Genomic DNA, 24969 nt, shown 5'->3' with positions numbered 1-24969 from the left:
GTTACATTGCTGAATTCAAACTCGGGAATTCCTGATTCCTCTGGCAGTAAATAGGCCATTCTCAAACCACTAACAAACAAAATCGTGTGCACAGGCTCTGTGCGGTGGTACTGACGGTGCTGCGAGCCCCGGCTTGTGCAGATCTGATGGGTTGCTACCAGGCAGCTGTTCCCTTCCACGCTCACGGCTCAGCTCCCCCCGCTCCTGCGTTGCAGCCCTGCTGCAAATGTGGTGGCAGGGCTCTGGTGGGCATCTCCAACGGGAGGTGTCCCGGGGTCCGGGTGTGGGAGTGCAATGATGCTCTTGCGAGGGGGAAGAAGGCAGCATGAGCAGTTACGGAGGAGCAGACTTCCCTCCATAGCCTGTGCCGGTTCGTTACGTGCAGGAGCTGCTCTTGCATCTCTTTCCATTTCTGTAATCCGGCTGGGCCAACACTGCAGGTCCTTTCCCGTGCACTGCCGGCGCCCCACCAGCTCCAGTGTCACTGCTGCGCATCCCTGCAGTGCCGTGTACTTGGCACCACTGTCCCCTTGATTCCTGTCCTTTGTTCCTAGACCACCCTCTGTGTTTCTCAGCTCACCACGAGCTCAACAAATATTTCCTCCTTGATTCTTCTTTTCCTCACCTTCCTAAACTTTTGCTAGCCTGGTCTGGTTTTGGGTCCTTTAGTAGCAATTTCTGTAAGGCAAAAAAAACCCCAGGTGATTATTTTGTTTCCGTAACAGGGAACATCTTTTTTTTTTTTAACCCTACAGTTTGAAGTACAATCTCTAGAGCCTTTTCCCATTCCTGGGGGTGTTTGGGGAACTGTAATTCCTCCTGTGCTTTTGGAGAAAGCATGTGGTAGCACGGATTCGGAACTGCTGTATAGTGAGCATCCCCACAAATGAGATCGTTAACAGCGGGCAGATTTACGCGGCTCTTACGTTGTATTCCTCGTACGGGAACAGCGCAGGACCATGGTGCTACCAGGGCATGGTGGCAGTGATGTGGGAGCAGGGTGTGCCTGCTCAGAGCTGGCCGGTGACGCCGAGCACTTCAGCAGGTATTCTGAACAGCGAACAGGGTATTTCTGACCGTGCAGCCAAGCAGCAAAAGTTGGAAGTGCAGACTGATGCGATTACGTGGGAAAGACCCAGTCCCGGGTTTGGCTAGGAGCACCCAAGTGCTGGAAGTCGGGGGAATGCCGGCCTCCTCCGCAATGCAGGAGCGGTGCTGCTGCGGGTGGGTGTACGCGGGTGGGTGTGCGAGCAGAGCCGCTGGACGTCCTACAGCCCTCGCCGGTGGACACGCTGGGTGCTGCCCTGCTGCGTACCGGCCCGTGCGGTGCTCTGGGCTCAAACAACGCCCTCGACGTCACGGGCTTGTGTTACTTGGAGGCTGGCGGTGTGCTTTACAGGCACGATGGCCACGGCAGGGTTTTTAACAAACGCATAGCGATTAAATGAATGAAATCCCTCGGACACTGACAGCCACCTCCACAGCGTGCAGCTCCCGGGGACTCTGCGCCTCCAGCCACGGCACCCCGGCCCGGCAGGGGCAGGCCCCGCACTCGGCGGGACAGAGCCAGCCGCTGCAGCGGGACTCGGGGCTGGAGGCTGGGACGGGGCCGGGCGGCGGGAGGGAGCCCAGGGCTACGCCGTGGCTCGGGGACGGGACCGAGCCCTGATCCCGGCCCGGCCGAGCCGGGCTGCCCCGGGAGCGATCGGCGTCGGTGCCCAGCGCAGGGCCCGGCAGAGCCCGAGGAGGCCGCTCACGCCGGCGCCGGGCACCGACCGCCCCCCGCCCCGCTCCCCCCGCCGCGGCCCGAGCGGCGCCGAGACCCGGCGGCCCGGGAAAAGAGAGGCGGGGTGGCCGCATCTGGCCCCGCCCACCTTTGTCAGCAGCCCATTGGCCGGGGCTGGTGTGACGCGCGGCACGGCGCCCAACGGAGAGCTGCCACACGGCAGATCCGGCTGGGGAGGCGGGACTTCCGGCCTGCGCCCCCCGCCGGCGCCTCTTCAGCCGCCGCCGCCGCCGAGGAGGGAGCCCCGCGCCGCCCCGCCCGCCATGTCCGCGCCCCGGCCGCTGCCCGCCGCGCTGCTGCTGCTCCCGCTTCTCGGCCTCGCCGCCCGCGCCTCCGACGTGGTGGAGCTCAGCGATGCCGACTTCGAGAGCGGCCTGGCCGAGCGCCCGGGGCTGGTGCTCGTGGAGTTCTTCGCGCCCTGGTGAGGGGCCGCCTGGGGCGGGCGGGCGGGAGCGGCGGGCGGGCGGCCGGGCCCTGCGGGGCTCCGGGGGGGGCCGGGGCGGGGGCGGGCCGGGGAGCTCCTGGCCGGCCTGACCGCCCCGTCCTCCCAGGTGCGGGCACTGCAAGCGGCTGGCGCCGGAGTACGAGTCGGCAGCGACCAGGCTGAAGGGGATCGTGCCACTCGTGAAGGTGAGGGCTTGCTGCACCAGCTCTTCCCGAGGGCGGTGCTGTCCCGTGGGCGGCTTACGGATAGACTTCGCTCAAGTGAAAGCTTTGCTGTTGCAGTCCGCTCACAACGCCTGCCGGTGCGCGCATCGGGCCTTTGCGAGGCTCTCTAGAGCTCTGACGGGCTTCGTCTCTTTGAAGACTTAGACGCCAGGGAACGATCTGGAAGCTGAACCCCGCGAGGGCTGCTGCCACTCAGACGGTGTGCAGAGCATAAAATGGGTGTGTACGAGTGTGTAAAAGAGGGCTTGCCCGAACTGGGAGGAAGAAGCCTTCTTTGAGCTGCGTAGTCTGAGAGTTAGCGTAGTACTGTACTTCATGGTGTTGTGCCTTGACTTACAAAGTAAAGGTTGTTGTCCAAGAGCTTTCTTTTCCACCAGAAAACTTGCATGGTTTTCTTGAATCAGGGTCTTCCTCTTCCTTTCCAGGAAGTGGCACGGACTCAGCACCATGGCCTCCTTGTCGGCTGAGGTCAGCCTGTTTTCTTCAGGTGTTGTAGGAACTTTAGGACTGAGGAGGTGCTGAGAACAGTTGATTCCCGTTAAGGCTGTCACTTTTTACCAGAATCTACCCTTTCTAGTATTTTTGTGTGTGTAGTCTGGCCAAACTCGCAACTACTTACCTTTCCAGTATTTCCTCAAGTATTTTTCTGGGCCTGACATTGCACCCATGCTACCTCCTTCCCCAGTCTTGACTCTCCAGCTTTTGGTCTTGCAGATGCTTTGCGGATCCTTGCACTTTATGTGAAAGGAATCCAGCCTTGGTTAAAGACACACAAGAGCTTTCAGACCCTCTAGACTTTACTTCTGTGTGTGATAATGTGGGCAACGGCAAAGCTGCTTTCTTCTGTGCGTATGGGTGGCTAGGTCACTGAGTAGCAATGTTTCTCGTCCTGTAGGTTGACTGTACAGCAAACTCAAACACCTGTAATAAGTACGGAGTCAGTGGATATCCCACCTTAAAGATTTTTCGAGATGGAGAAGAGGCAGGAACCTATGATGGGCCCAGGACAGCAGGTAAGAGCTCATCAGCAAGCATCTGGCTTGCCGAAACGGTGCTGGAAGGCAAACCCACGTATAGTAGACTTGCGTCAGGGACGTTATATGCATTGAGGGATACATAGAAGGTTCCCACCTACACACACACCCCCCACACCCCCCCCCTTGCCCTTTTCAGAACTCTTTGTGCTGGCAGAGCCCTGGATGTTTATTATCCCTTAAAACTCTTTTAAAGGTGAAGGTTTCCACATTAACTCCTCGTACCCTTGATGGGCAGTATCTGGAAAATGCTAGAAAGTTCCTATGTGAAGTTGGTGATAGCATTCCTTCAATTCACGTCATATTTATTGTATGGGAGAAGTGTATGGATTCTGCAGAAACAACCCTTGCTTTGGGAAGCTTGAAGAATGTCTTGTAGAACTTTGTATTGATCCCTTTAATCATTTAACTTTTTTTTTAAGATGGGATTGTCAGTCATCTCAAGAAACAGGCGGGACCTGCTTCGGTGGCTCTCAGTTCTGTGGCCGATTTTGAGAAATTCATCGGTGATAAAGATGCTTCTGTGGTGGGTGAGTAGATTCAGTGCAGCACTGAAATGAGTGGATGCTTGGCTCTGGGAGATGTCTTGGAGAATATAACGTGAAAGGATAAGAAGCAGTATCACAAGCTGTAGCAAGAGAAATTCCAGCTGGACGTGAGCAAAAGTTTTTCATAATGAGAATGATAAAGCACTGGAACTTGTGCCCAGAGGGATTTCGAAACATTCAGATTTTCAAAACTCAGTTGGACAAAGCTCTGAGCAACCTGATCTGACTGTGAAGCTGGTCCTGCTTTGAGCAGGTTGGACTCAGTGACCTCTGGGGATTCCTTCCAACTTTTTTTTTTTCCCTTTCTCTTTTTTCCCCCGCCCTGTGATTCTTTGACTGTCTGTCAGACCTCCTGGCACCATAGTGTCTCTTTTTTAAAGCTTGTTGCTCTTTCGGCTGGCTGACAGCAGGTAGCTTTGGATTACTAGAAAGTACATTCAGGTGCTATCTCATGACACTGGTAGGCTGTCAACGTCGTATGATTTGACCGTGGTTTACAAGTGGCAATAGCAGCTTTCCTTTGTGCAGATCAGGTGCCATCTTACAAATGTAACTGGATGAGTACTGGTCAGCATTTCCAAACTTACTTTTATTAAGTACCATTGCCAGTTGTTATCACTAGTAGTGTCACGTGGTTACAAACGGATATCTTGGTGCTCGGAGGACAACTGCCTTTTGGCTGAGTGACTAAGCTGGGCAGGCTCTTGAGTAACTTTCTGCTGGTGGAAGGGAGGGAATATAGAAAGGTTCCAATAAAAATGGGAGAGGAGCTGTCAAAGGTGAAGGCCTGAACATGCATTGGAGCACTTGATTCAGAAGTGATCTTTCAGTGCATTGTAGAGATAAATGATGAGGGCTGCGCCGTGACTGTTGCTGAGTCGGTTTGGGGTCACCATCTGTCTTTCTGCTGCAGGCTTCTTTGGAGATGCATCTGGTGATGCTTATTCAGAATTCATGAAAGCCGCCAACAACCTAAGAGATAACTACCGTTTTGCACACACCAGTGAGGACCAATTGGTGCAGAAGTATGAGGAAGACGGAGAGTAAGTTACTTAACACAAAGATTTCTTGTTACTGAGACATCTGGAGCAAATTCATGGATTCCAGTTGTTAACTGAATTCACTTTCTGAATGTAGCTTAAGGTCTTGTTTCTTCCCCAACTGCCAGTGGCATATCTTTTTTTTTTATCTCTTTGGAATTGAGATAGAAAGGTACAGATGGTTGCAGGCTCTGGAGGGTTAGTGTCTGCCTCTGGGTGGGAAGTATCTCAACAGAGGCGTTTTGCTTCCCCATTGCTTGTCATGGTGGGGTTTTTTTGTTTCTTGTGGCCTGTCTGAATAATGGAGAAGGGTCTGACAGGTAGATCTAATGCAGTAGTGCCACCAAGGAACTAGACAGTCTTGTTGGAGCTAGGAACGGTGAATGTGGGTAGTCGCTGGAGATCGGGTTCTTACCTCATCTAGCTGCCATCCTTGGAAACCCAGGGACGCTTTAAACTAATTCATGATACCTGCTTCCCCTCAGGGGTATAGTCTTATTCCGCCCCCCACGCCTGACGAACAAGTTTGAAGACAGCTCCATCAAGTACACAGAAGACAAAATCACCAGTGGAAAGATCAAGAAATTCATCCAGGAGAACATGTGAGTGATTCCTCACCAGAGAACGTGATAGACTGGCCCCAGCTGGATTTGGCCCTGTCAGAACTTGTTTTCTCTAGCTGGCATTGCTGCCACTTCCTGCTTAGTGTCCAGAAGAGCTGTCTTGCCCGCACTGTCTCCTTTGGGGACCACCTTCTTTCTGGAAATCCTGGCATGGCTGTTGGCATTTCCTCCTCATATTCTAACAACCACACTTCTGTTTAAAAACTGAACTTCCTGAGAAGTATGCCAGCTTTGGCCTTATTTAGGTCAGATATAGCCACTGACATTTTGGCTAGAGATGGAGATTTGACTTAGAATAACGTGGTACAGGAACGAGCAAAGTGTTTCTTCCTTAGGTCTTATTGATTACTGGCATTTAACGTTCTTGGGTGGGAAACAAGAGTGTGCTGCATCAAGCCCATTCCTGGGAGGTGATGGGTTCTGGGCAGTGAAACTGAAGCTGCTAACATCTGTCTCACTGATAGCTTTGGCATCTGCCCACACATGACTGAAGATAACAAAGACTTGATTCAGGGGAAGGACCTGTTGGTGGCATACTATGATGTGGACTACGAGAAGAACGCGAAGGGCTCCAACTACTGGCGCAACAGGTATGCAGCGGCGGGGGGTTCATCGGCCTCTCGCCCTTCTTCCCTGCATCGGTGCTGTTCCATAGCTCAGTTGACAAAGTTTCTCCTGTTGTTCATATGTGAATTCTTCTCTCCCAGAAAGCTTCCAGCTGAGTTTCTAGTTGGAACTATTGGGGTAGCTGCTGCCTGCAGAGCCCAAAGCATGCAATATGTGTATCCTTTGAAACCCCACCTGCTTGCTTTTGGATCCCTAGTCCTTAGACTTTAAGCACAAACTTCGTTACTGGTGCTGTGTGGGATTCTATCCTTTGTATTCCCCAGTGCCCGAGACCCTGGTGGTCATGCCCACGGGTGGAGGATGAAAGCACACAACATTTGCACAGGCCTCATTCACAATAGACACAAGCTTACTCCTCTGCTTCTCAACACCATTTCTATAGGACTTGCCTATGCAGAACGGATCGCGCCATCGAATTCCTTGTCCAGCGAGCACTTCAACTTGAAGGGTTTTACGTCATGTGGAAGAAAATGTTCCAATGAATCATGCTTTGTGTTTTGTGTTTTTTTCGTTTTTTTCTCCTCAGAGTTATGATGATTGCAAAGAAGTTCTTAGATGCTGGCCACAAACTGTCTTTTGCTGTTGCTAGTCGGAAAACCTTTGGCCATGAGCTTTCAGAGTTTGGTCTAGACAGCAGCGTGGGTGAGGCTCCGGTTGTTGCCATCAGAACTGCTAAGGGAGATAAATACGTCATGCAGGAAGAATTCTCGTAAGTTTTTGAACTTGGCAGAGTTGCCTTTCACTTGATGGACTTTGGTCTGGGGGTCTGTGACCAGATCATACTTCCTTAGCTTGGGGGAAACGGGAAAGCTGGATGTTCCAGCTGGAAGAAGTGATTGCTGGGTCAAAATGGGTCCTACTCGTGTGTTTTCTGGCCCTCTAGAGAGCTTGCAGCCCCTCCCTGTTATACAGAGAATTTAGAGAATTTAATTCAAGTTATTTAAGTGTCTGGTTAGGAGCTAAGATGCATTAAAGGGCAGAGGAACTAGTTGTACCTTTCTTCTTGAGAAGAGAAACTTAAGGGTGCTGGAAGGTCTAAAACTTCGAATGGGATGTGCATCCAGCCTCCTGTCAAAACTCCTGCGGGCATCTTTGTACTTGTTCTGGGGTCTTCTAAGCCAGCCCCAGACTGATGCTCTCGGAGATGGAGGTGGCATCTGTTCTGTGGGTGGAAGGAGCTTAAATCAGCCTTGAAAGTTTTCCTCTCTCATCCTGTATGTGTGGTGATGGCTGTAAAACGTCACTTCACTTTCAGCCGTGATGGCAAGGCTCTGGAGAGATTCCTGCAAGATTACTTCGATGGAAACTTGAAAAAGTATCTGAAATCAGAGCCTGTCCCTGAAAGCAATGATGGCCCTGTGAAGGTGAGTGCCACATCAAGCGTAGCAGCAGCTCCTGCCAGTGGATGTAGAAACACTGTTCAGCAGCGGCTTCTAGTCGTATGCCAGTATCCCATGCTGCAAGGGCTGCGTTGTGGCATGTTGAGAAGCCTCTGCTGTGATAGATGGAGGAAGAATTCACTCCCTTGTATTGCAGTTTTCTGAGCCAAGGGAGAAATGCAGCTTGCAGTTTTGATTCCATTTTGTTCTCTCAGCATAGTGACTGCTGCTTGAGCACACTAGTGATGTGCAGCTCTACATGTGCAGGATCATCCAGCTTTACAGGGATTATGCAAAGGCCTGCTGTCTTGGCTTGTGCTCCCTCATGGCATGGCCTTCAAGTTGGTCGTGACTGCAGTATTTGTGAGGAGTTACATGTTCATCTCATCACTGCGGGGAGTAGTATAACTCCTGCCTTTCATCGCTCCCAGTAAATTCTGCCCTGAATGAAAGTGTTCCATGGCCTGGCTTTATGATGAGGGCCTTATAAGGGAGTGGAAGTCACTGCTTGTTTTTTGTGGATGGGAATGGCCTCAGCCAGTCTTGCCAGACTGATTCCTCAGCCTGGAAGTTGCTGGAATTAAAAAGAAATTATTTTGTCCTCCTCCTGCAAGGATACCAGATGCAAACATCACTTGCAGATAGTGCTGGTACCTTATGACAGGTCTTTACCTGCAAGCTGAGGGTGTTACAGTTTGGTGAAGAGTTGTGTGTTTCGTCATTTTGCTGCTTGCTGTGAAGGTGCAGCGTGACTCTTACAGTGGGAGGGCCAGGCTTTCTTGGGCAGAGTGTATGGAGCGTGTTATGTTACAGCCTTACTCTTGACTTGGAAAAAACTAACTTGTGTGATCAAACGTTATCAGGTGGTGGTTGCTGAGAACTTTGATGAAATTGTTAATGCAGAAGACAAAGATGTCCTGATAGAGTTTTACGCACCCTGGTGCGGCCATTGCAAGAATCTGGAGCCCAAATACAAAGAACTGGGGGAGAAGGTAGGTCTGGGACTCTCTTGCAAATGCAAAATAGAATTTTGCAGCAGCAAACAATCCTGCAGCTTCTGTCTGTCTAGCCTTTATGATAACGGGGCATAATTGTGCCTTCCTGAGGACTGAGTTGTGGCATTTCCTGTGAGTTCACAAGTACATTAGCAGGATCTGGAAGCGTGGTAGCAACTACGCTAGTAGGTTTAGCCTGTGCCCTTTACTGTGGCACATAAATATTCCCTGATTCAGTGACTGGCCTCAACTGCCAAAGTTCCTTTTTGGGTCTTTTCCCTCTGCATGATTATAGTCTCCCATCTGGTGAAGGATAACACTGCCCTGCACGCTTTCACGAGTGGAGTAAATAAATCTGTTCTCCCAGATCTGACCAGCCTTTTGCTATTTGGCCGTCAGGCCCCCCTCCTTCCCGAGCACTGCATGTCCTCACAGCTCACTTTCTAAGATGGAAGGTAAGCAGTTGCTCTGGGGTAGGCATTCTCCAGAAGTTATACCAGGCCAATTCAGCAGGTACCACTGGGAGATGTGCGCCGCACACAGTGGGCTGAGGAGGGACGTTGTTCCCTGTGCCCGTTGATGCAGAAGTACGTGTGCACTGTCCTCTGACATCACCATCTTAGATGATGTTGATCGGTGAGTTCCTGGTGTTAACTACTATGGATTGGTTACTAATAAGCTTTTTCTACCAACAGCTCAGTAAAGACCCCAATATCATCATTGCCAAAATGGATGCTACAGCCAATGATGTGCCTTCTCCATATGAAGTCAGAGGGTAGGTCTTGCTGTTGTACTGCCGTGTCAGTGGATGAGTTCAGGCTTCTGTCTCTGACCAGCAACCACAACAGAAGAGCTGAAAAGAGTCCCACGGGGAGGATGGGTGGGGGCGATTGGCATCTGATTGCTAGGCATTTGCTTAGTGTGAAGAAATCGAGAGTGAAAACAAAGGACATTCATCTGCCTTGCTTCTCTGGGATTGTGGTGTCCTGGCTATGCCTGGAGGCCTGTCTTGCTGCTTTTGAATCCGCTGTGATTCTGTTCTTGGCAGCATGAAAACAATGCTGGGCTCGCTTTTCTGAAAACAGTTTAGCTAGCAAACTTGGACATAGTTGAGCTCAGCCAACTCTGCGGACATGGCCAGGCTTTTGGAAGCCATACCTGCTGGCTTAAGAGCTGCTGAAGCTGTTACCATGTTGAACCAGGGGAATGCAGTGTGCGAGTCCCTTCGGTGAGGGCTAGCCTGCGAGTCTGAAAGAAAACAGAGCACGTTAGGAGCTCAGATGTCTCTTCTCTCTCCCCAGCTTCCCCACCATCTATTTTGCTCCAGCTGGCAAGAAGCAGAGTCCAAAGAAGTACGAGGTGAGTATTTTGCTGCTCTTGCTGCTTTGTAAAGAAGTGGAGTAGCATCCAGGTGTCCAAACGATGCCGAGCCTCTCTGGAGTTGCGGGTGGCACTCTGTCCCGTTACCCTGGGAACGCACCCGGTGGTACCTGCTGGGAATGTTCTGCTGCTTGCTGCAGACCCACGGGGAGAGCTCTGCTTGCAGTCGCTTTGGTCTCCTGCCTGGCACCTGAACTCCCCCTCTCGCGAAGGGGAAGCCCACAGGGAGTACAGGCACTGCCTTATTGTCTTGTGCTTTCTGCAGGGTGGCAGAGAAGTGAGTGACTTCATTAGCTACTTGAAGCGGGAGGCAACCAACACTCCCGTGCTGCAGGAGGAAGATAAACCCAAGAAATCCAAGAAGAAGGTGAAGGAGGATTTGTAAAGTACCCACTCGCCATCTTGTCAGGATGAGCTCTGTGTGAATTGGGGAAGCACTGGGCAGACTGGGGCCAGTTCTGGGTTGTGGAGAGCCAGTGACCATGCGGGCCGAGGGGACCCAGCTGCTGTATCTAGTTCTGTTTAATTTCCTGCCGTCTCTTAGCTGCACTGTTGTGGGGCTCCCCAGACTGGTTTGTTTCACGGTTTGGGAGGGGGTGGGGGGTAGGGTTATTTTCTAATTTTTTTTGTACATTTGGAGAAGGTGAAACAATAAAATGACCCCCTTAAGACCAAGTGTACCTGTCCTATGGAGACCTGTCAAACCTAACACCAGGATCCTGCTCTTCGTAGGCAGCAACTTCCCACTGTTGAGTCTAGTTTCCTTCAGTGAGCCTTTAGAAGTCTCTAAATATTAAGCTCAGCCTTTACCCTGTTCTTCCTCAGCTAACTAAAGTCCTTCCAGAACGTAGCAGCAGCAGCTGTCCCAATGTGCTGTGCTTCAGGTGCTGCATTTATGGAGATTTTGGGCTTAGGCACTCTGGTCACAAATGCTTTTGCTGTCTGCGTGCTGCCTCAGTGAGTTTAGAGGTACGTAGTACTTAACAGGAGCGTTGGATCTAGACAAGTGCAGGCATACAGAGCAGTCTGGCATAGGGCTTGCTCAGCAGCATACAAGCAGCAGCAATAAATCAGCCTTTAAGCTGGTGCAAAAGTAGTCAAGTGTAGGGGAGGAGTGCTACTAACTGCATACTCTGCCCAAACGCAGGTCGGGCCAGTGCTGAGGGTGTTTCTCACAGCCAGTAGGCTTGTCTGTGGCTTGTGTGTGGTTAGGACAGTTAAGACCAGTTAATTGTGAGATCATTACTTCGCTTGGTAGAAAGCAGGCTGGTAGCTTGAAGGCGTTCTCTTCAGGAGGGAGAGGAATAGGATCCTATGCTGCAGCGGGATGGTGTGGGCTGTGACCGACCATCTCGGGGTACAGGCAGTCCTAACTTCCTTTGGCCCAGAGCGTGCTGACTGGGAAGGTCAGGAGTGAGACGGTGGGTGAACAGAGATGGGCTGTTGCCCTGGCGCTCTGAATTTCTCGGGCTGCATGTGAGTTGAAGCAAGGATCAGTGGACTCGTAAGGCACTGCTGTGTTGCAGCAGTTACCATGGTAAGAGCCAGTGCTTGCTTTCTCTGTGGATTCCTCCCCCACAACTCCAAAGGCTGTGTACCAATTATTTATTGCTGCTGGAATTCTCCAGGTACAGTAGATCATACAACGCTTAGCACGTGGTTCTCTGTCTACAGCAGCTATGCGGTACAAGAATTTCTTCCCCAGCTACATTGGTATCTTAAACCACATCTACCTTCTGTACTCTGCTGCTGGCTAGCAGGTGCTCTGTGTCCCAGAACAGACATCAAGGCACCTTGGGGGGGGCAGTAGGTGCGTGATGATGGGTGGTCCTTGCACCCCAGGCTGGCAGGACCCCCGCAGCTGGCTGCAGACTTCAGACGCTAGTGCAAGGAACAGGGGAATTCTCCAGGTACAGTAGATCATACAACGCTTAGCACGTGGTTCTCTGTCTACAGCAGCTATGCGGTACAAGAATTTCTTCCCCAGCTACATTGGTATCTTAAACCACATCTACCTTCTGTACTCTGCTGCTGGCTAGCAGGTGCTCTGTGTCCCAGAACAGACATCAAGGCACCTTGGGGGGGCAGTAGGTGCGTGATGATGGGTGGTCCTTGCACCCCAGGCTGGCAGGACCCCCGCAGCTGGCTGCAGACTTCAGACGCTAGTGCAAGGAACAGGGGAATACAACAGGCTCTACTTCTGACAACGACCTTCTGTAAAACTGAACTGGAGCACTGCTTCCTTAATGGAGGGGGAGCTGCCCTGTGTCCGGCAAGGGAGAGCCAGGAGAAGCTTTTCTGATCCTCGCTTTGCTCCCTAGTCTGTGACTTCAGACCTGGTGGCAGCTGGGCACTAAGCACAACTTAAGTTTGTCAGTGTGCTTTGCCCAGAGCCTTCTCAGTAAGCATCAGTGCCAGTGCCCGGACCAGCAGGGGTGAAGTGAGCACAGGCTTGGCGAAGCTTTCGGACAAAGGATATGAGAAAGGGTGTTGTGCTGGGGAGTGCTGGTGGCTGCCCAGGTATCCCTTACTGTGCTGCAATTAAACTGAAGCTAATGAGGCTTCAGTTGAGGAGAAACAGACATCTGAGGAAGGATTTGTAGGTTAACTCGGCAAACATGAATGACACGGGCCTTGCTTTCAGCAACAGACCTGCATGGAAAGCTGGCGCAACCCTGTGAAAGGGCAGCCACTGCCCAAAGGTTTAAGTAACGCATCCACGAGGGTTGGCTCAGGCCTCAGCAAAGGGTCTCCGAGTGTCTGGCTCTGCCTCTCCTCTGCAGCCAAGGCCTCCCGCTCTCCTGCAGGGAGCAGAAAACTGGCAGGGCAGCAGGCAGCTGGAGCAGCCCGGCAGCTGTCCTGTGCAGTGGCTGCACCTCGGCTGTGGGCAAGCACTGACGGCAGCAGGGCACTCCTGAACCCTGTCCTTAATCTAACGCACCCTCAGAGATCTGCTTCCGCCACTGCTTCAGGGACAGGTCCTGATAAGCAAGGAAAAAAGAAGTGCAGCACCGGTTTGCCTAGGAGCTCCCGCTTCCTTCAAACTGTAGAATCAGGCTTTTGATGTGAGACAGCTTCTGGTGGAGGTATTCACAGCGATTCTTCTCCTGCTGGTAGCTAGGATAAGTCTGGAGGGGAAAAAAAAAAACCGATATGGATCAGCTCTCGTAGGGAACCCAGTCCCTGCCCTGCATCCAGCCTCACCTTCTTGAAGTGGCTGTACTCATGCACAATTATAGCTTCAAGTGCCTGAAACCCAAAAGAAGCAGGTGAGCCGAACCGGAGCGTGGCTGTATCGTGCCATCGTGCCCCAGGTCTCCCACTTGCCTTGCGTTCCTCCGTTCCTTGTTTCAACGTCCTCATTTTGGCTCCCAGTTGAATGAACTTCTGGCTCACGTTACCAACACGAGCGTGCAGATTGCGGTACTCTGTGTAGTCTGCACTAAACGCTGCCTCGTAAGCTCTGCGCTGCTCCGCTGAGCAGATGGTATGGTATTTCCTGCCGCGATCAGGAGAAGCTTGTTCTCCCTGGGTCTGCAAGACCTCTGCAGCAGAGCAGAGCCCTTGCTCTTGGTGGGGCGGGGGGCTGGCGGTGCTACGTTGTCCTGCCGAGGGCCTTGGCGTGAGGGGCAGCGAGCAGGCAGGGCTGTGGCCGGGCTGTGCCCAGGGCCGGGCTTGTAGCCCTTTTGCTGCTGCCGTTGGAGGTGAGGCAGATAGCTCGTCTCAGCCCGCCCGATGCTGTGGGGCTGAGTCAAATTACACTCAGCAACAGGGAGCCCCACGGCAGCGAGTGCCAAGCTCTCTTACCGCAAGTAATCCGGGATGTCTGCTAAGGAGGAGCTGCTCGCCTGGGACTTGGCATCTGGCAAGGAGCAGAAGATCACGAGGGTTAAATCTCTCTGGAGCACCTCTCCTCCACCTCGGCCATGACCTGTCCTGCCCCTGGGCTCACTGGAAGGCCCCTTCTCCAAAGCCAAGCTTGCAGTCGCACGGCTCTGGTGGGCATAGAGTCCCTCGCCCACCGGGGAGATCCCAGCGGCCTTTTGGGGAGCCCTGGGGGATGGTGGCATGCAAGGTGCAGGGGCTGCCCTGCTTGGCCGTGCAGCTGCAGCAGAGACGGCCTCAGGCCATGAGGCTGGGTCGTTCACCCAGGCTTGCACTGTCCCCATGTTTGCCGTGGCCTCCTGGCCAAAGCCTCTCTGCTTGCTAGGAGTCCTGGTTTGGGCCACCCACCTCCTCCCAGGGCACCCTGGGGTCCGGTCCAGCTTCTGCTGCATGAGCTGGCACGGCCATGCACCCCAGGGCTGTCCCCCTGGCTGCCTGCCCCAGGCAGCCCCTCACCTCTGGGGGCAGAGAGGTGCTGCCCCGGGCATGGGGCACTCTCCTCCCGGTCATCGTCTGCCTCCTCCTCGCTCTCTGGGCTCTCCAGCTCCCCAGCATGGCTGCTGGGGGGCAGAGGCCCAGCTTGCTGCTCGCCCCGTGCTCCCGGGTGCTGCGTGCTGAGCGTCTGTGGGCAGCTCCGGTGCCACTCTCGCGAGCCAGGGCTGGACACTGGGGCCCGGGACCTCTTGCTGGCTCTCAGATCTGAGAAATCCAGCAGTGCCAGGGACTTCTGAAAGACAAACTTGCTCTGCCGCAGGCCTGTCCTGGGCCCCTGCGCTGGGACCCGGTGCTGCAGGGTCCCGCACCAGCTTCAGCCCATGCAGCCCAGGGCTGCTGCATCCCTCACTTCATGCCAGCGCTCAGGTGTGCCCTGTCCTTTGGCCTGTACTGGGGGGTCACAGTAGGGCCAGCCCCGCCACTGCTGCACCGTGCCCAGGGGTGGCTGGGACACAAGGCAGGGGCAGAGTCCAGAGCCCCGGAGCGTTTGGGCTGGGGGGTGAGGGGGACTTTGCTGGGAAGGAGGCGCAGAGAGGAAGAAGCCTGATGCCTTCGGGAAGCAGCTACACTGAACCAACTCTCCCAACACCACCACCCCCCCCCCCGGGGGCTTTCTGCAGCCGGAGCTCATGAGCACTTACCACCTCCAGAAGGTTTCTGCTGGTGGGCTGAGGGGAGCTGTGCTCCGGAGGCTGCTGCAGAGGCACGAGGAAGGACGGGGCCGAGGGTCTGCGGTCCGGGCTCCTGGGGCACGAGAGACAACGGAGACCAGAGACCAAGGCTGGGGAAACCGTCTCCAAACACCGAGTGCCCGGGCAGCAGAAGGGTGGGTCCAGTCTTGCCCCAAGGGTGCTGAGTACCCAGGAGTAAATGCATCGTGCCTGTGGCCGGACCCTGGCAGCGATCAAGCACCCCCAGACCCCACTTCTCCCACTGCTGCTTGCCCCAGGACCCCGCTCTACCTGTGCTGCAGCAGGGCAGCCTGCTGCTGCTCCTGGGCCGTGTTCCCTGGCCAGTCCTCCCGCGCCCGGGCGGCCAGGGTCCTCTTCAGGCGGCAGCAGCAGGCAGTGGGATCTAGCTCCGTGACCTGGGGGGAGCGCAGCAGGGTGGGCATGCTGCAGTGCTCCCACACCTGAGAAGGTGCTGCAGCCGGCACCCGCACCTCCTCCAGTGCCGCCAGCAGCCGTGCCCTGCCGGGCCTGCCTGCTGGCATCGCCTCCGGCCGCTGCAGGAGCTTGTGCTTGCGACGGGGCCGCAGGGCCCGCGGCTGAACCAGGCTTTGAAGAGAAGCCCTGGGGCTGGCTGTTGCAGGCCTGTGGTTCCTGCTGTTGGGGACATGGCAGACAGAGCCCTTCCCCGGCAGGCCGGTCACGCCAGCCTTCTCGGGAGCCGTGATGCCTTTGCCTGCAGACACATCAGGACAGAATGGGGTCAGCCCCCGAGGAGAATCACACCAGGTTCTGCTTTCCTCCCCCATCAGTCCTGGCACACAGCTCCCCGAGACCCTGCACCCCCAGCCCGCCACGGCTGCCGCCCCACAGCTGACGGGACCGGAACACTGTACAGCTCTCCCAGTGCTGCCACTGCCTCCTGCTCACTGGTGCAGCCTGGGACCCCCAGATGTGCGGAGCTGCTGCCCTGGCCATGGCGAGCAGCGGCCGCCACATCCCAGGGCCAGCTGATCCCGAAGGAGGCAGCACTGTCATCTCAGGGCGAGAGCAGGGCCCCCGCAGCCATCAAAGCCCAGCCTGGCAGGGAGCAGAGGCTCAGCACCCACTGTCATTCGGGCCAGTGCCACCCGCAGCACTCCACTAACCGTAGCCAAGCACAGCTGGATCGGGCTCAACAACTGCTCTGCCGCGGGGCTCCTTCGCCAGGGACGCAGGCTCCCGCAGCGGTGGGCAGCTGCTCTCCCAGGCACAGACTGTGATTTTCTCCTGGATGCTGCCCAGGCTGTCCAGCCAGCCCTGACCTAGCCTGGGGGAAGACAACACCTCCTGCCAGCCGAGCCCAGCCCACTCCCCCTGTCCACATGCAATGCCCAGAGAAGGCCCTGCAAGGTGGGCACCCCGAGCGAGCAAGGGAGGAGGGAGTCTGTCCCCGGACTGTCTCCAAAGGCCTCGTCTCCAGGGCTGCCGCTGCCCCGGCACTCTGGATGCCCCTATGGGGACCAGGAGCTCAAGATGCCATGAGCTTGGGGAGGGCATCGGGGACTTTTAGACCCCAAAGGCACCGGGCTGCTCGGCAGGGGCCATCGGGGACCGCAAGGGGAACGGGAGCGAACCCCCGGCACCCCGGGGCCGCGCTCCCACCCATCCGTGTCCGCAGCCCCACCAGTGGGAGCAGAGCTGGGGCTGACCCCGAGGCGGTGCCGCCGGCACAGCCCCGAGCGCAGAGGGACCGGAGGGCCGGCGACCGGGACGGCGGGGGTCCCGCAGGCTCACCGGGGCACGGCCAGCCGCACGCACTCGAAGCTGGCCGCTGGTTCGTCCTGGCTGCAGCGGGAGAGGGAGAAGGCGAAGAGCCGTGGCGGGGTCCCGGGGCCTCCCGGCACCGTCAGGCACTGCCGGCGGGACGGGCCGTTAGGGCCGTGGCCCCCCCCCGAGCCTCCCCGTCCCCCGGGGCGCGGCGGATCCACCCCGCGGCGGGATGCACTCCCACCGGCGGGAGCACCGGCGCCACCGGCCCGGCCCGCGGGGACCCGTCCCGTCTCTCCGATCTCTGCCGTCCCCCGAATCCACTCACCCCCGGCCTCCCTGGTTGCCCCGGCTCCCCTGGTTCCCCCGCTGGCCCCCCGGTCCCCCCACGCCGTGGGCGCCCTGGGTTCCCCGGTCCCTCCCGGTCCCCCCCGGTCCCTCCACTCACCCCCTGGCTGCCCTGGAAGGCGATCACGGGCCCCGGTGCCCCCTGCAACAACAGCGGGCGCCGATGAGTCCCGCCTGCGCCCGGTTCCCCCGGCTCCCCCCGCCCGCCCCGGCCCGCTCCCACCTGCCGCCGCCCGCAGCCGCGCAGCGCCCGCGCCGCCGCCGCCGAGAGCCGCACGTGCAGGAGGCTGAGCCGGGGGCCCGGTCCGCAGCCCCGGTACCGGAGCCGCCCGCGCAGCTCCACCCGCGGCGGCGGCATGGCCCGGAGTGCGGGACCGCGGCGGGGCGGGGCGGGGCGGTGCCGGGCGGGTCCCGGGGGGCAGCGGCGAGGCGGGGCGGCGGCGACCGGAGCCCCGCGGCGGGGCTCGGCCTGAGCCGGCTATTTTTGCCGCCCGCCCGGGCTAATCCCCTGAGCGGCTTCCCGGCGTTAGGTAACGGCGCGGCGGGATGCGCTCGGCGACGGCCCCGTCCCGGGCGGCCCCGGGCAGTCGCGGCGCGGCGGGACCGGCGGCGACGCGCCCGGTGCGGGCTGGGGGTCGCAGGCGCCCGCCGCCGAGCTCCGGGGGGGGGGCGCCCCGGACCGAGGCCGGCTGGTAGCGGCGGGCGGCGAGGCGGGCCGGGGGCGGGCATGCCGGGACCCTCGCCCGGTGGCTCCCGGAGAGGGAGGCGGGGGCCGGAGGGCGGCCGCGGGGGCCCGGCCGGGGCAGGCGGGTGCGGTTCCGCCTGCCCCACACCGCCATCGCGCTGCCGTCGGTGCGCGAGGAGGAGCGGCTCTTCTACCGGCGGCTGGAGGCACTGGCGGCCCCGGGCCCCGGCGGCTTCGAGCCTCTCTTCGCGGCCGACGGCTGGAGCGACCTGACGGGTGAGCGCCCGCGGGCGACCCCGGGGAGAGCCGGGCCGGGGGTGCCGGCCCCCGGGGGTCCCGGGGCGGCTCTCAGGGCCGCCCCCGCCCGCAGAGGACCGGCTGCTGCGGAAGCGCGTGGTGCGGGACGGGCAGGGCGGGCCGCGGCCGCGGCCGGGCCAGGAGGTGTCGGTGAAGGTGCTGGGCGCCCTGGAGGACGGCGGGCTGGTGGAGCGGGACCCGCGGCTCACCTTCGTGCCGGGCCACGGCGACGTCGTGCAGGTCAGCCCCGGCCCCGGGGCGCGGTTGCGGGCTGAGGGCCGCCCGGTGCCGCGCCCGGCCAGCCCCGCCGTGCCCGCGTCCGCAGGCTCTGGAGCTGGGCGTCCCCACCATGCAGCCCGGGGAGGTCTCCTTCTTCCTCGCCGCCTTCCCCTACGGCTACGGCCGCCCGGGCAGGTAGGGCGGGCGGGCAGGGGGCCGGGGCTGGGCAGGGGCAGGCAGGGGCTGGGCAGGGCCGGGGGGGGCTGGGGCAGGGGCAGCCGGCGCTGTGCCCGCAGGGAGCCCGACGTGCCGCCCGAGGCGCCGCTGCTGTTCGAGGTGACGCTGCTGGAGGTGCGGGACGGCCCCGACCCGCAGCCGCTGCCGCCCGCCGCCCGCCTGCGCCTGGGCGCGCAGCGGAGGGAGCGGGGCAACTTCCACTTCGCGCGGGGCGACTTCGCGGCGGCGCTGCGCTCCTACCGCCTGGCCCTGCGCGCCCTCGACGGCCCCGCCGCCGGTGAGACCGGGCGGGGGACGGGACGGGGGACCGGGGCTGCGGTGCGGCCGGGGGCGCTGAGGCCGCGCTCGCCCCGCAGCCCCGCCCGGGCCGCAGGAGGAAGAGGAGCTGCGGGAGCAGCGCGTCAAGTGCCTCAACAACTGCGCGGCCGCCGAGCTGAAGCTGGAGCGGGCGGGCGAGGCGCTGGCGGCCTGCGAGGCGGCGCTGCGCATCAGCCCGGACAACGGCCGGGCGCTGCTCCGGCGGGGGCAGGTGGGCTCCGCGCCGCCCCGCGCCGCCCCCTGGCCCGGCCGCCCGCCCGCCCCGCTACCGCCCGCTCCTCTCCCCGCAGCTGCTGGCGCAGCAGGGCCGGGACGCGGAGGCCGCGCTCGTCCTGAGGAGAGCCCTGGAGCTGGACCCGGCCAGCAAGGTGCGGCGGGGCGGGCGGGGGTCCGCAGGAGCCCGGCTCGGGGGGCACCGGGACCGCCGGGGGTCCCGCCGGAGCCCTGCCCGCCGCAGCCGCCCCGCCGCCCGCAGGTGATCCACGCCGAGCTCTCGCGGCTGGTGAACCGCGGGAGCCCGCCGGCCCGCGCCGCCCCCCAGGAGCCCCGCCACGGCCCGATGCCGCCGCCGAGCCCCGGGTGCGTAGGCGCGCCGGCGGACCGGGCTGCCGGGGGGGGCCTGCCCGTCCCGGGACCGCTAGGTCCCGGCGGCGCGGGTGGCGCTCACGGCCGTCCCTCCCTGCAGAGACCCGGCGCCGCCCGCGGCGGAAGGAGAGGCCTGAGCGGCCCCGCGGCGCCCCGGAGCCCGCCCGGAGGAGCCGGGGATGGAGGAGGGGCTGCGGGGCCGCCGGTGGAACGGCTCCGGGGGCGGAACGGCTCCGGGCCTCGGACCGCGGAGAGGGGAAAGCGGCCGCCGCGCCCCACCCCTCCCGCACTGCTCCGCCCCGCGCCCCGCCCTCCCCGTGCTGCTCCGCCCCGCGCCCTGCCCCTCCCGCACTGCTCCGCCCCGCGCCCCGCCCCTCCCCGCACTGCTCCGCCCCGCGCCCCGCCCTCCCCGCACTGCTCCGCCCAGCTCCTCCCGCGCTGTCTCCCGCCCCGCCCCTCCCCGCTCCGCTCCGCCCCCCCCGTGCCGCCCCGGCTCCCGCCCCGCCCTCCCACTCCCGCCCCGCTCCCCGCTCGGCTCCCGCGATCACGCACACCCCCCCGGCGCGTCACGGCGGGGCGTGGCCCCGCCATGCCCCGCCCCCCCGGCTCGTGGGCGCGGCTCCGAGACTCTAGCGCCTGCGCCGCGGCTTCCGGCTTTTTCGCCCCCGCCGGCAGAATGGCAGTCGTAGCCCGCGGCCAATCAGGCGGGGCCTAGCCGGAGCGGCGCGCCAATAGGAGGGCGGCGGGGGCGGGCTCGGCGCGGCGATTGGCCGTGCCGCGCCCTTAAAGAGCGGGGCGGGGCGGGGCGCGGGGGGCGTCAGTGCGGGACGTGGCGGCGGAGCGGAGGGCGGGAGGGAGCGGCGCCATGACCCGTGAGTGCGGGCCGGGGCCGGGCCGGGGGGAGCCGAGCCGTGACCCGCCCTGCGGGCCGGGGCCGGCCTGGGGGGCGGGGGGGCGGCGCCGTCGTGACCCGTGAGCGCGGGGCGCGGGCTGGGCCGCGGGGCCGGGCCTTGGGTCCGGGCCCCGGGCCGGGCCGTTCTGAGGCGGCCGCGCCGTCGCAGGCGGGAACCAGCGCGAACTGGCGCGGCAGAAGAACCTGAAGAAGCAGAGCGACTCGGGCAAGGGCAAGCGGCGGGACGACGGGCTCTCGGCCGCCGCCCGCAAGCAGAGGTGAGCGCCGGGCCGGGCCCGCCGGCCCCCCCCCCACCCCCGCCCCGATCCCCGGTCCCGTCCCGGTGGTGGTGCCGGTACCGCTGCCAGCCCGGCGACGCGCTCTCCCGCAGGGACTCGGAGATCATGCAGCAGAAGCAGAAGAAGGCCGACGAGAAGAAGGAGGGCGCCAAGTAGCCCGCGGCCGGGCCGGGCTGCCGCCGCCCCGGGGCCGGGCCGCCCGCCGGCAGGATGCCCAGCGCAGCCCCGGGGCCGGGCCGCCCCGCCGGGGACCCCGGCAGCGCCCCGCGCCCGCCTCGGGTCCGTCTCCTATTAAAGTAGCTTGTGGAGCCCTGCAGGCCCTGTCTCCTGCCTCCGTGCGCCCGGGCGGGGGGGGGCTGGGGCTGCCTGGGGAGCGGGAGGGGGCACCGCCGCCGTGCCCCCCGGCCGGGAGGGAGCGTCCGTGGCCGCGTTTTGTGCTGGTGAAGAGGAGGGACGGAGCAAGCGCGGCTGTCGTGGCGTGGAGCAGCTGCACCTTCGTGGTGAGGAACAAAGATGGGGCCTGGCCTGGGAGGTGTCCGCGGGCATCACCTGGGGGGGTCAGAGCCGCCGGTGGGACCCCGGGCGCAGCCGCAGGCGTGTGGGGAGCCTCGGAGGCGAGGCGTGGGCAGAGGGAGGCGAGGGGTAAACGCTTTGGGGAGGATGGGATTGCTGGAAGCCCGGAGGAATGAAACCCAGGAAAGGATTGTGCTGGAGAGGGACGGGTTGTAGCGAGGGCGGGAAGGAGGGCTGGGGGCTGGTCGTGGGCAGGCGATGCGGGTCCGGGGCGACGGCGGCTGGGCCTGCGCACGGTCTGAGCGGCTCCTGCAGCCGGTGGGACAAGCAGGTGCAGGAGCTGAAGCGGGGTGAGCTGCCTGCTCCGCAGCACCTCTGCGGGCACGGTCCGAGCGGGGGATCGTCCGTGCAGAGGACGCGAAGCCGGCAGCCGGCCCGTCCCCTGCGCTAGGTCCAGCAGCAGTGCGGAGCTGCCCTCGGGGGGATGCTGAGGTCCAGTCCAGCGCTGTGGCCTTTGCTGTGGCCTGCCATCCTCTTCACTTCCCTGCAGGGCCAGGAGCAGTGGCGTCAGCCGGTGCCTCCGCCCCGGCAGGACAGAGCCCGGCGGCCACCGTGGGCCCTGTGCAGCCCAGGGCTGGGTGCCGCGGCAGGCAGGGCTCCTCACCGGGCAAGGTGCAGCACTGCCTCCACCACGTTGGTGCCGTCCTTGGCGCTGGTCTCACAGAACAGGGAGCTGTGGGCCTGGGGGGAGCAGTGGGCGTCAGTGGGGTCCCTTCTGCCCTGGGGGCCCCAAGGTGTTGCCTGCTCACCATGGCCAGCTGCTGCCCATGGGCTGTGCGGACCCCCGCTGCCTCTGGCAGGCTGGGCCGCAGATCCGTCTTGTTCCCCACCAGCATGAGCGGCAGTGGCCTCTCGGTGGCCTGCGGGAGGGAAGGGCGGCTCAGGGCCCCGTGGGGCTGGCAGCCTCCAGCCGCTGCTGTGGCCCGTCTTCTCCGGGAGCCGCAGAGCTCTGCCGCACGCACCGGCTGCCTCCCGTCACGCCTGTGCCATGCCTGGGAGCAGAGTGCGGTTCCGGACCCAGCACAAACACCAGCAAAAGGGAAAAGTTGGGGGGGAAGCGCTCCCGCTGCTCCCAGGGGCTGGCCCCCCACCTTGCTTAGCAAGCAGCTCAGCTAGCTCCTGTCTCGTTCCTGCTCCCCCAGGACTGTCTGGGGCACGGCACAGCCCTCCCTGAGGAAGCCCCAAGGCTCCTGACCCTCTCTGTGGGGGCTGGATGCCTGTCGGACCCTTCCTGCTACCTTGATGTCCTCAATCCACTGGCGGACGCTGAGGAAGCTGCTTGGAGAGCTGATGTCGTAGAGGAGCAGCACGCCGTGGGCTTTGCGGAAGTAGGACTGGGCAATGCTCCGGTACCTGGGGCCGGGGGTCCTAATGCTGCGGGGCTGGGCCAGGCCTGCCGCAGGGCTGCCCTGCCACTGGTGCGGTGGCTGCCAGCCCGCGGGGCTCTGCCGGAGCAGGACCTGGCCCTGGCTCGCCTGGCACGGCAGCAGGAGCCCCAGCCCTGGCGCTCTCACCTCTCCTGCCCGGCTGTGTCCCAGATCTGTAAGGTGGTTTGCTCCCCATCCACCAGCAGCTGCTTTATCTGGAAGTCCACCCCTGCCGGGAGGGACAATCAGGTGCTGCTCCTGTGCGTCTGCCCTGGGCGGGTACCGAGGGTGCTTGGGGGGGTACCGAGGGTGCTGGAGATGTCTCTTCTGAACTCGTTCATGCAGAGGCGCAGCAGGAAGCTGGACTTCCCCGTCCCCCGTCCCCTGCCAGTACCAGCCGGTACATCGGGCAGGGAGGTGCGGGTTCCTCTCTCCTCTCACACCCCTGGTGAGACAAGTGGCGGTGGGGTGCCGGCACAGGGTGTGGGTGTACCCCAGCTTCCCCCACAGCCTGGCCCTTTGCACCGGATGGGGAGTTGCCGGTTACCTCCGGCGCGAAAGCAGGAAGCTTCCTCTTGCCGAAGCGCCTGGCAGAGCTGTGGGGTCCCTCTGCCTCGCCTGTTGGGGGGCTGGGTGCCTGCTGGGTGACGGATGCCACGGTGAGGGGTGCGAGCCCGGGAGCTGCGAGCAAGCAGAGCTGTGTCCCTCTCCCCAGCCCAGGGCGCTGGGCCAGGGGCATGTCCCTCACCTTGGTGCCCCGGTGGGAGCTGAGGGGAGGCCCGTCCTCTGAGCTGCAGCTGCCTGCGCTGCTGAGCGAGGAGGCTGTGTCTGTGCTGGAGGCCGAGCTCCGCTGCTGCCCGAGGCTGGCACTGCTGCAGCCCAGGTCTCCATCTCCCCAGGAGGCTGTGTCGGGGAGCAGGCGGTGCAGGGAGTCGTCCCCGCTGCTCCTGTGCCGGAGGGCAGTGCTCAGGGAGGGGGGGGGCTGCAGCCGGTGCTGCCCCTCCACCCTCCATCACTCACCTGCTGCGGGTGCCCCCCGGGCGGGCGGCGAGGGGGCTGCGTGGCTGGGTCGGGGGGGATGGCTGCGGGGCAGAAGGCGTTCAGGATGGAGGCACCCTGTGGGGGGGTACCCCGGGTGGGGGGGCTCTGTGGTCTCCAGCTCCAAGGGCTCATGCAGGTCCCAGAGTGCTGGCAGCAGTCTGTGTGCTGTGTCCCCATGAGCCAGGGGTGCCGGCAGGGCGAGCGAGGGCAGCCGAGCCAGCCTGCCCCTGTGCCCCGCGGGGGCGGCCAGCACCCAGCATCCCTCCCCTCCCTTGCCCAGGTGGGTGCCTGTCCTGACTCTCCCCTCCCCTCTTGCGTGGGTGCCAGCCCCATGCTCTGCAGCGGCTGCAGGGCTCACCACTCGCGGGTCCGCATGCGAGCTGAGCAGCAGGGCTGAGCGCAGGCTGTTGTTGCTCTTGCAGAGGCTCCTGTTCGTCGTCCTGGTGGGAGGGAGCAGGCTGAGGCCCCGGGGGCAGCAGGGGCTGACCCAGGGGAGGGCTGTACCCACAGCAGTGGCACCCCCCAGGCAGGAGCACCTCCCGGGCTGCCCCGGTGGCTGCTCCCCTGCTGCTGCCTGACCAGGCTGGGACGTGCTGCAGCATCCTGACATAGCTCGCGAACGCCAGGTTTTCCTCTGCCATCTCCTGCAGGGCCAGATGCTCCCTGCAGGGACACAGCATCCTCACGGCAGGGCCCCTGCGGGGAGCTGCTCCCTTAGCTGGCACAGGGGCTGCATGGGGCCTTCCACCCCCAACCCAGCAGGCACCCTGCGCCTGGGGCGGCAGAGGTGTCCGTGGAGGTGCTAGGACAGCTGGGGAGCCCCAAGGACAGCCAGCGTCACAGGGCTTGCCAACAACGGGCCTGGAGGGACATGCCAGCAGCTCCGGGCAGGCTTCCCAGCTGCCCGTGCTCACAATGGGGCCGAGCAAGGCAGTGTTTCCCCAACGGGCGTGCTTGGCCCTCCCTACGGCAGCAGGGCAGGCAGGAGCGCACAGGGTCTGGCAGAGGCCCCCGCCTGCAGCCGGGCTCTGGGGGGTATCTGCCGGCAGTGCCGCCTGCTCGGCTGCTGGAGCAGCGCACGGGGCTGGCGCTGGGCCACGGGCGGGCAGGGTCTCCCACAGAGCTGGGGACAGCCCCGCCATCCCCTTCCCCCAAAGTGCCACCTCTTGCGCTGCTGGACCCGCTCGGAGAATTCCCTCCGCAGCCGCTCCAGCTCTGCCTGCAGCTGGG

At 61.8% G+C, this 24969-nt stretch overlaps 3 protein-coding genes across 3 annotated transcripts; 2 read left to right on the top strand and 1 right to left on the bottom strand.

Moving 5' to 3' along the window:
* The first annotated feature begins 2020 nt into the window (after positions 1–2020).
* On the top strand, positions 2021–10675 carry PDIA3 (protein disulfide isomerase family A member 3). Its single transcript, XM_050903614.1, has 13 exons — positions 2021–2207; positions 2338–2416; positions 3351–3468; positions 3912–4019; positions 4951–5080; positions 5563–5679; positions 6165–6290; positions 6854–7036; positions 7583–7691; positions 8570–8698; positions 9397–9476; positions 10003–10060; positions 10347–10675. Exons 1-13 carry the CDS (start codon positions 2050–2052, stop codon positions 10464–10466), a joined length of 1515 nt encoding a protein of 504 aa, XP_050759571.1. The 5' UTR covers positions 2021–2049; the 3' UTR covers positions 10467–10675.
* Positions 10676–13101: 2426 nt separating this feature from the next.
* Positions 13102–17584, bottom strand: ELL3 (elongation factor for RNA polymerase II 3). The gene is made up of 10 exons (XM_050903545.1): positions 17450–17584; positions 16906–17024; positions 16278–16438; positions 15424–15865; positions 15103–15205; positions 14423–14693; positions 13889–13943; positions 13409–13580; positions 13286–13330; positions 13102–13209 (listed from the first exon to the last, which is right to left on the bottom strand). Exons 1-10 carry the CDS (start codon positions 17582–17584, stop codon positions 13102–13104), a joined length of 1611 nt encoding a protein of 536 aa, XP_050759502.1.
* A 2811-nt stretch (positions 17585–20395) lies between these two features.
* Positions 20396–21074, top strand: SERF2 (small EDRK-rich factor 2). The gene is made up of 3 exons (XM_050903476.1): positions 20396–20439; positions 20629–20737; positions 20851–21074. Exons 1-3 carry the CDS (start codon positions 20433–20435, stop codon positions 20912–20914), a joined length of 180 nt encoding a protein of 59 aa, XP_050759433.1. The 5' UTR covers positions 20396–20432; the 3' UTR covers positions 20915–21074.
* The last annotated feature ends 3895 nt before the right edge of the window (positions 21075–24969 follow it).

Source organism: Gymnogyps californianus, chromosome 11 (genome assembly GCF_018139145.2).
Source record: "Gymnogyps californianus isolate 813 chromosome 11, ASM1813914v2, whole genome shotgun sequence".
In the NCBI taxonomy this organism is placed as follows: domain Eukaryota; kingdom Metazoa; phylum Chordata; class Aves; order Accipitriformes; family Cathartidae; genus Gymnogyps; species Gymnogyps californianus.
The sequence above is the reverse complement of the archived record's forward strand: the minus strand, read 5'-3'. Positions and strand labels throughout refer to the sequence as shown.

Excerpts from the sequence above, each read along its gene's own strand:
- PDIA3 (XM_050903614.1), top strand. The coding sequence starts at position 2,050 with ATGTCCGCGCCCCGGCCGCTGCCCGCCGCGCTGCTGCTGCTCCCGCTT. Across the intron at positions 5,081-5,562 it reads AAGTATGAGGAAGACGGAGA|GGGTATAGTCTTATTCCGCC; the intron begins GTAAGTTACTTA and ends GCTTCCCCTCAG. Across the intron at positions 10,061-10,346 it reads AGAGTCCAAAGAAGTACGAG|GGTGGCAGAGAAGTGAGTGA; the intron begins GTGAGTATTTTG and ends TGCTTTCTGCAG.
- ELL3 (XM_050903545.1), bottom strand. The coding sequence starts at position 17,584 with ATGCCGCCGCCGCGGGTGGAGCTGCGCGGGCGGCTCCGGTACCGGGGC. Across the intron at positions 13,944-14,422 it reads GCACCTCTCTGCCCCCAGAG|ATGCCAAGTCCCAGGCGAGC; the intron begins GTGAGGGGCTGC and ends GCTCCTTGCCAG. Across the intron at positions 13,581-13,888 it reads GACATCCCGGATTACTTGCG|GAAATACCATACCATCTGCT; the intron begins GTAAGAGAGCTT and ends TGATCGCGGCAG.
- SERF2 (XM_050903476.1), top strand. Across the intron at positions 20,738-20,850 it reads GCCGCCGCCCGCAAGCAGAG|GGACTCGGAGATCATGCAGC; the intron begins GTGAGCGCCGGG and ends GCTCTCCCGCAG.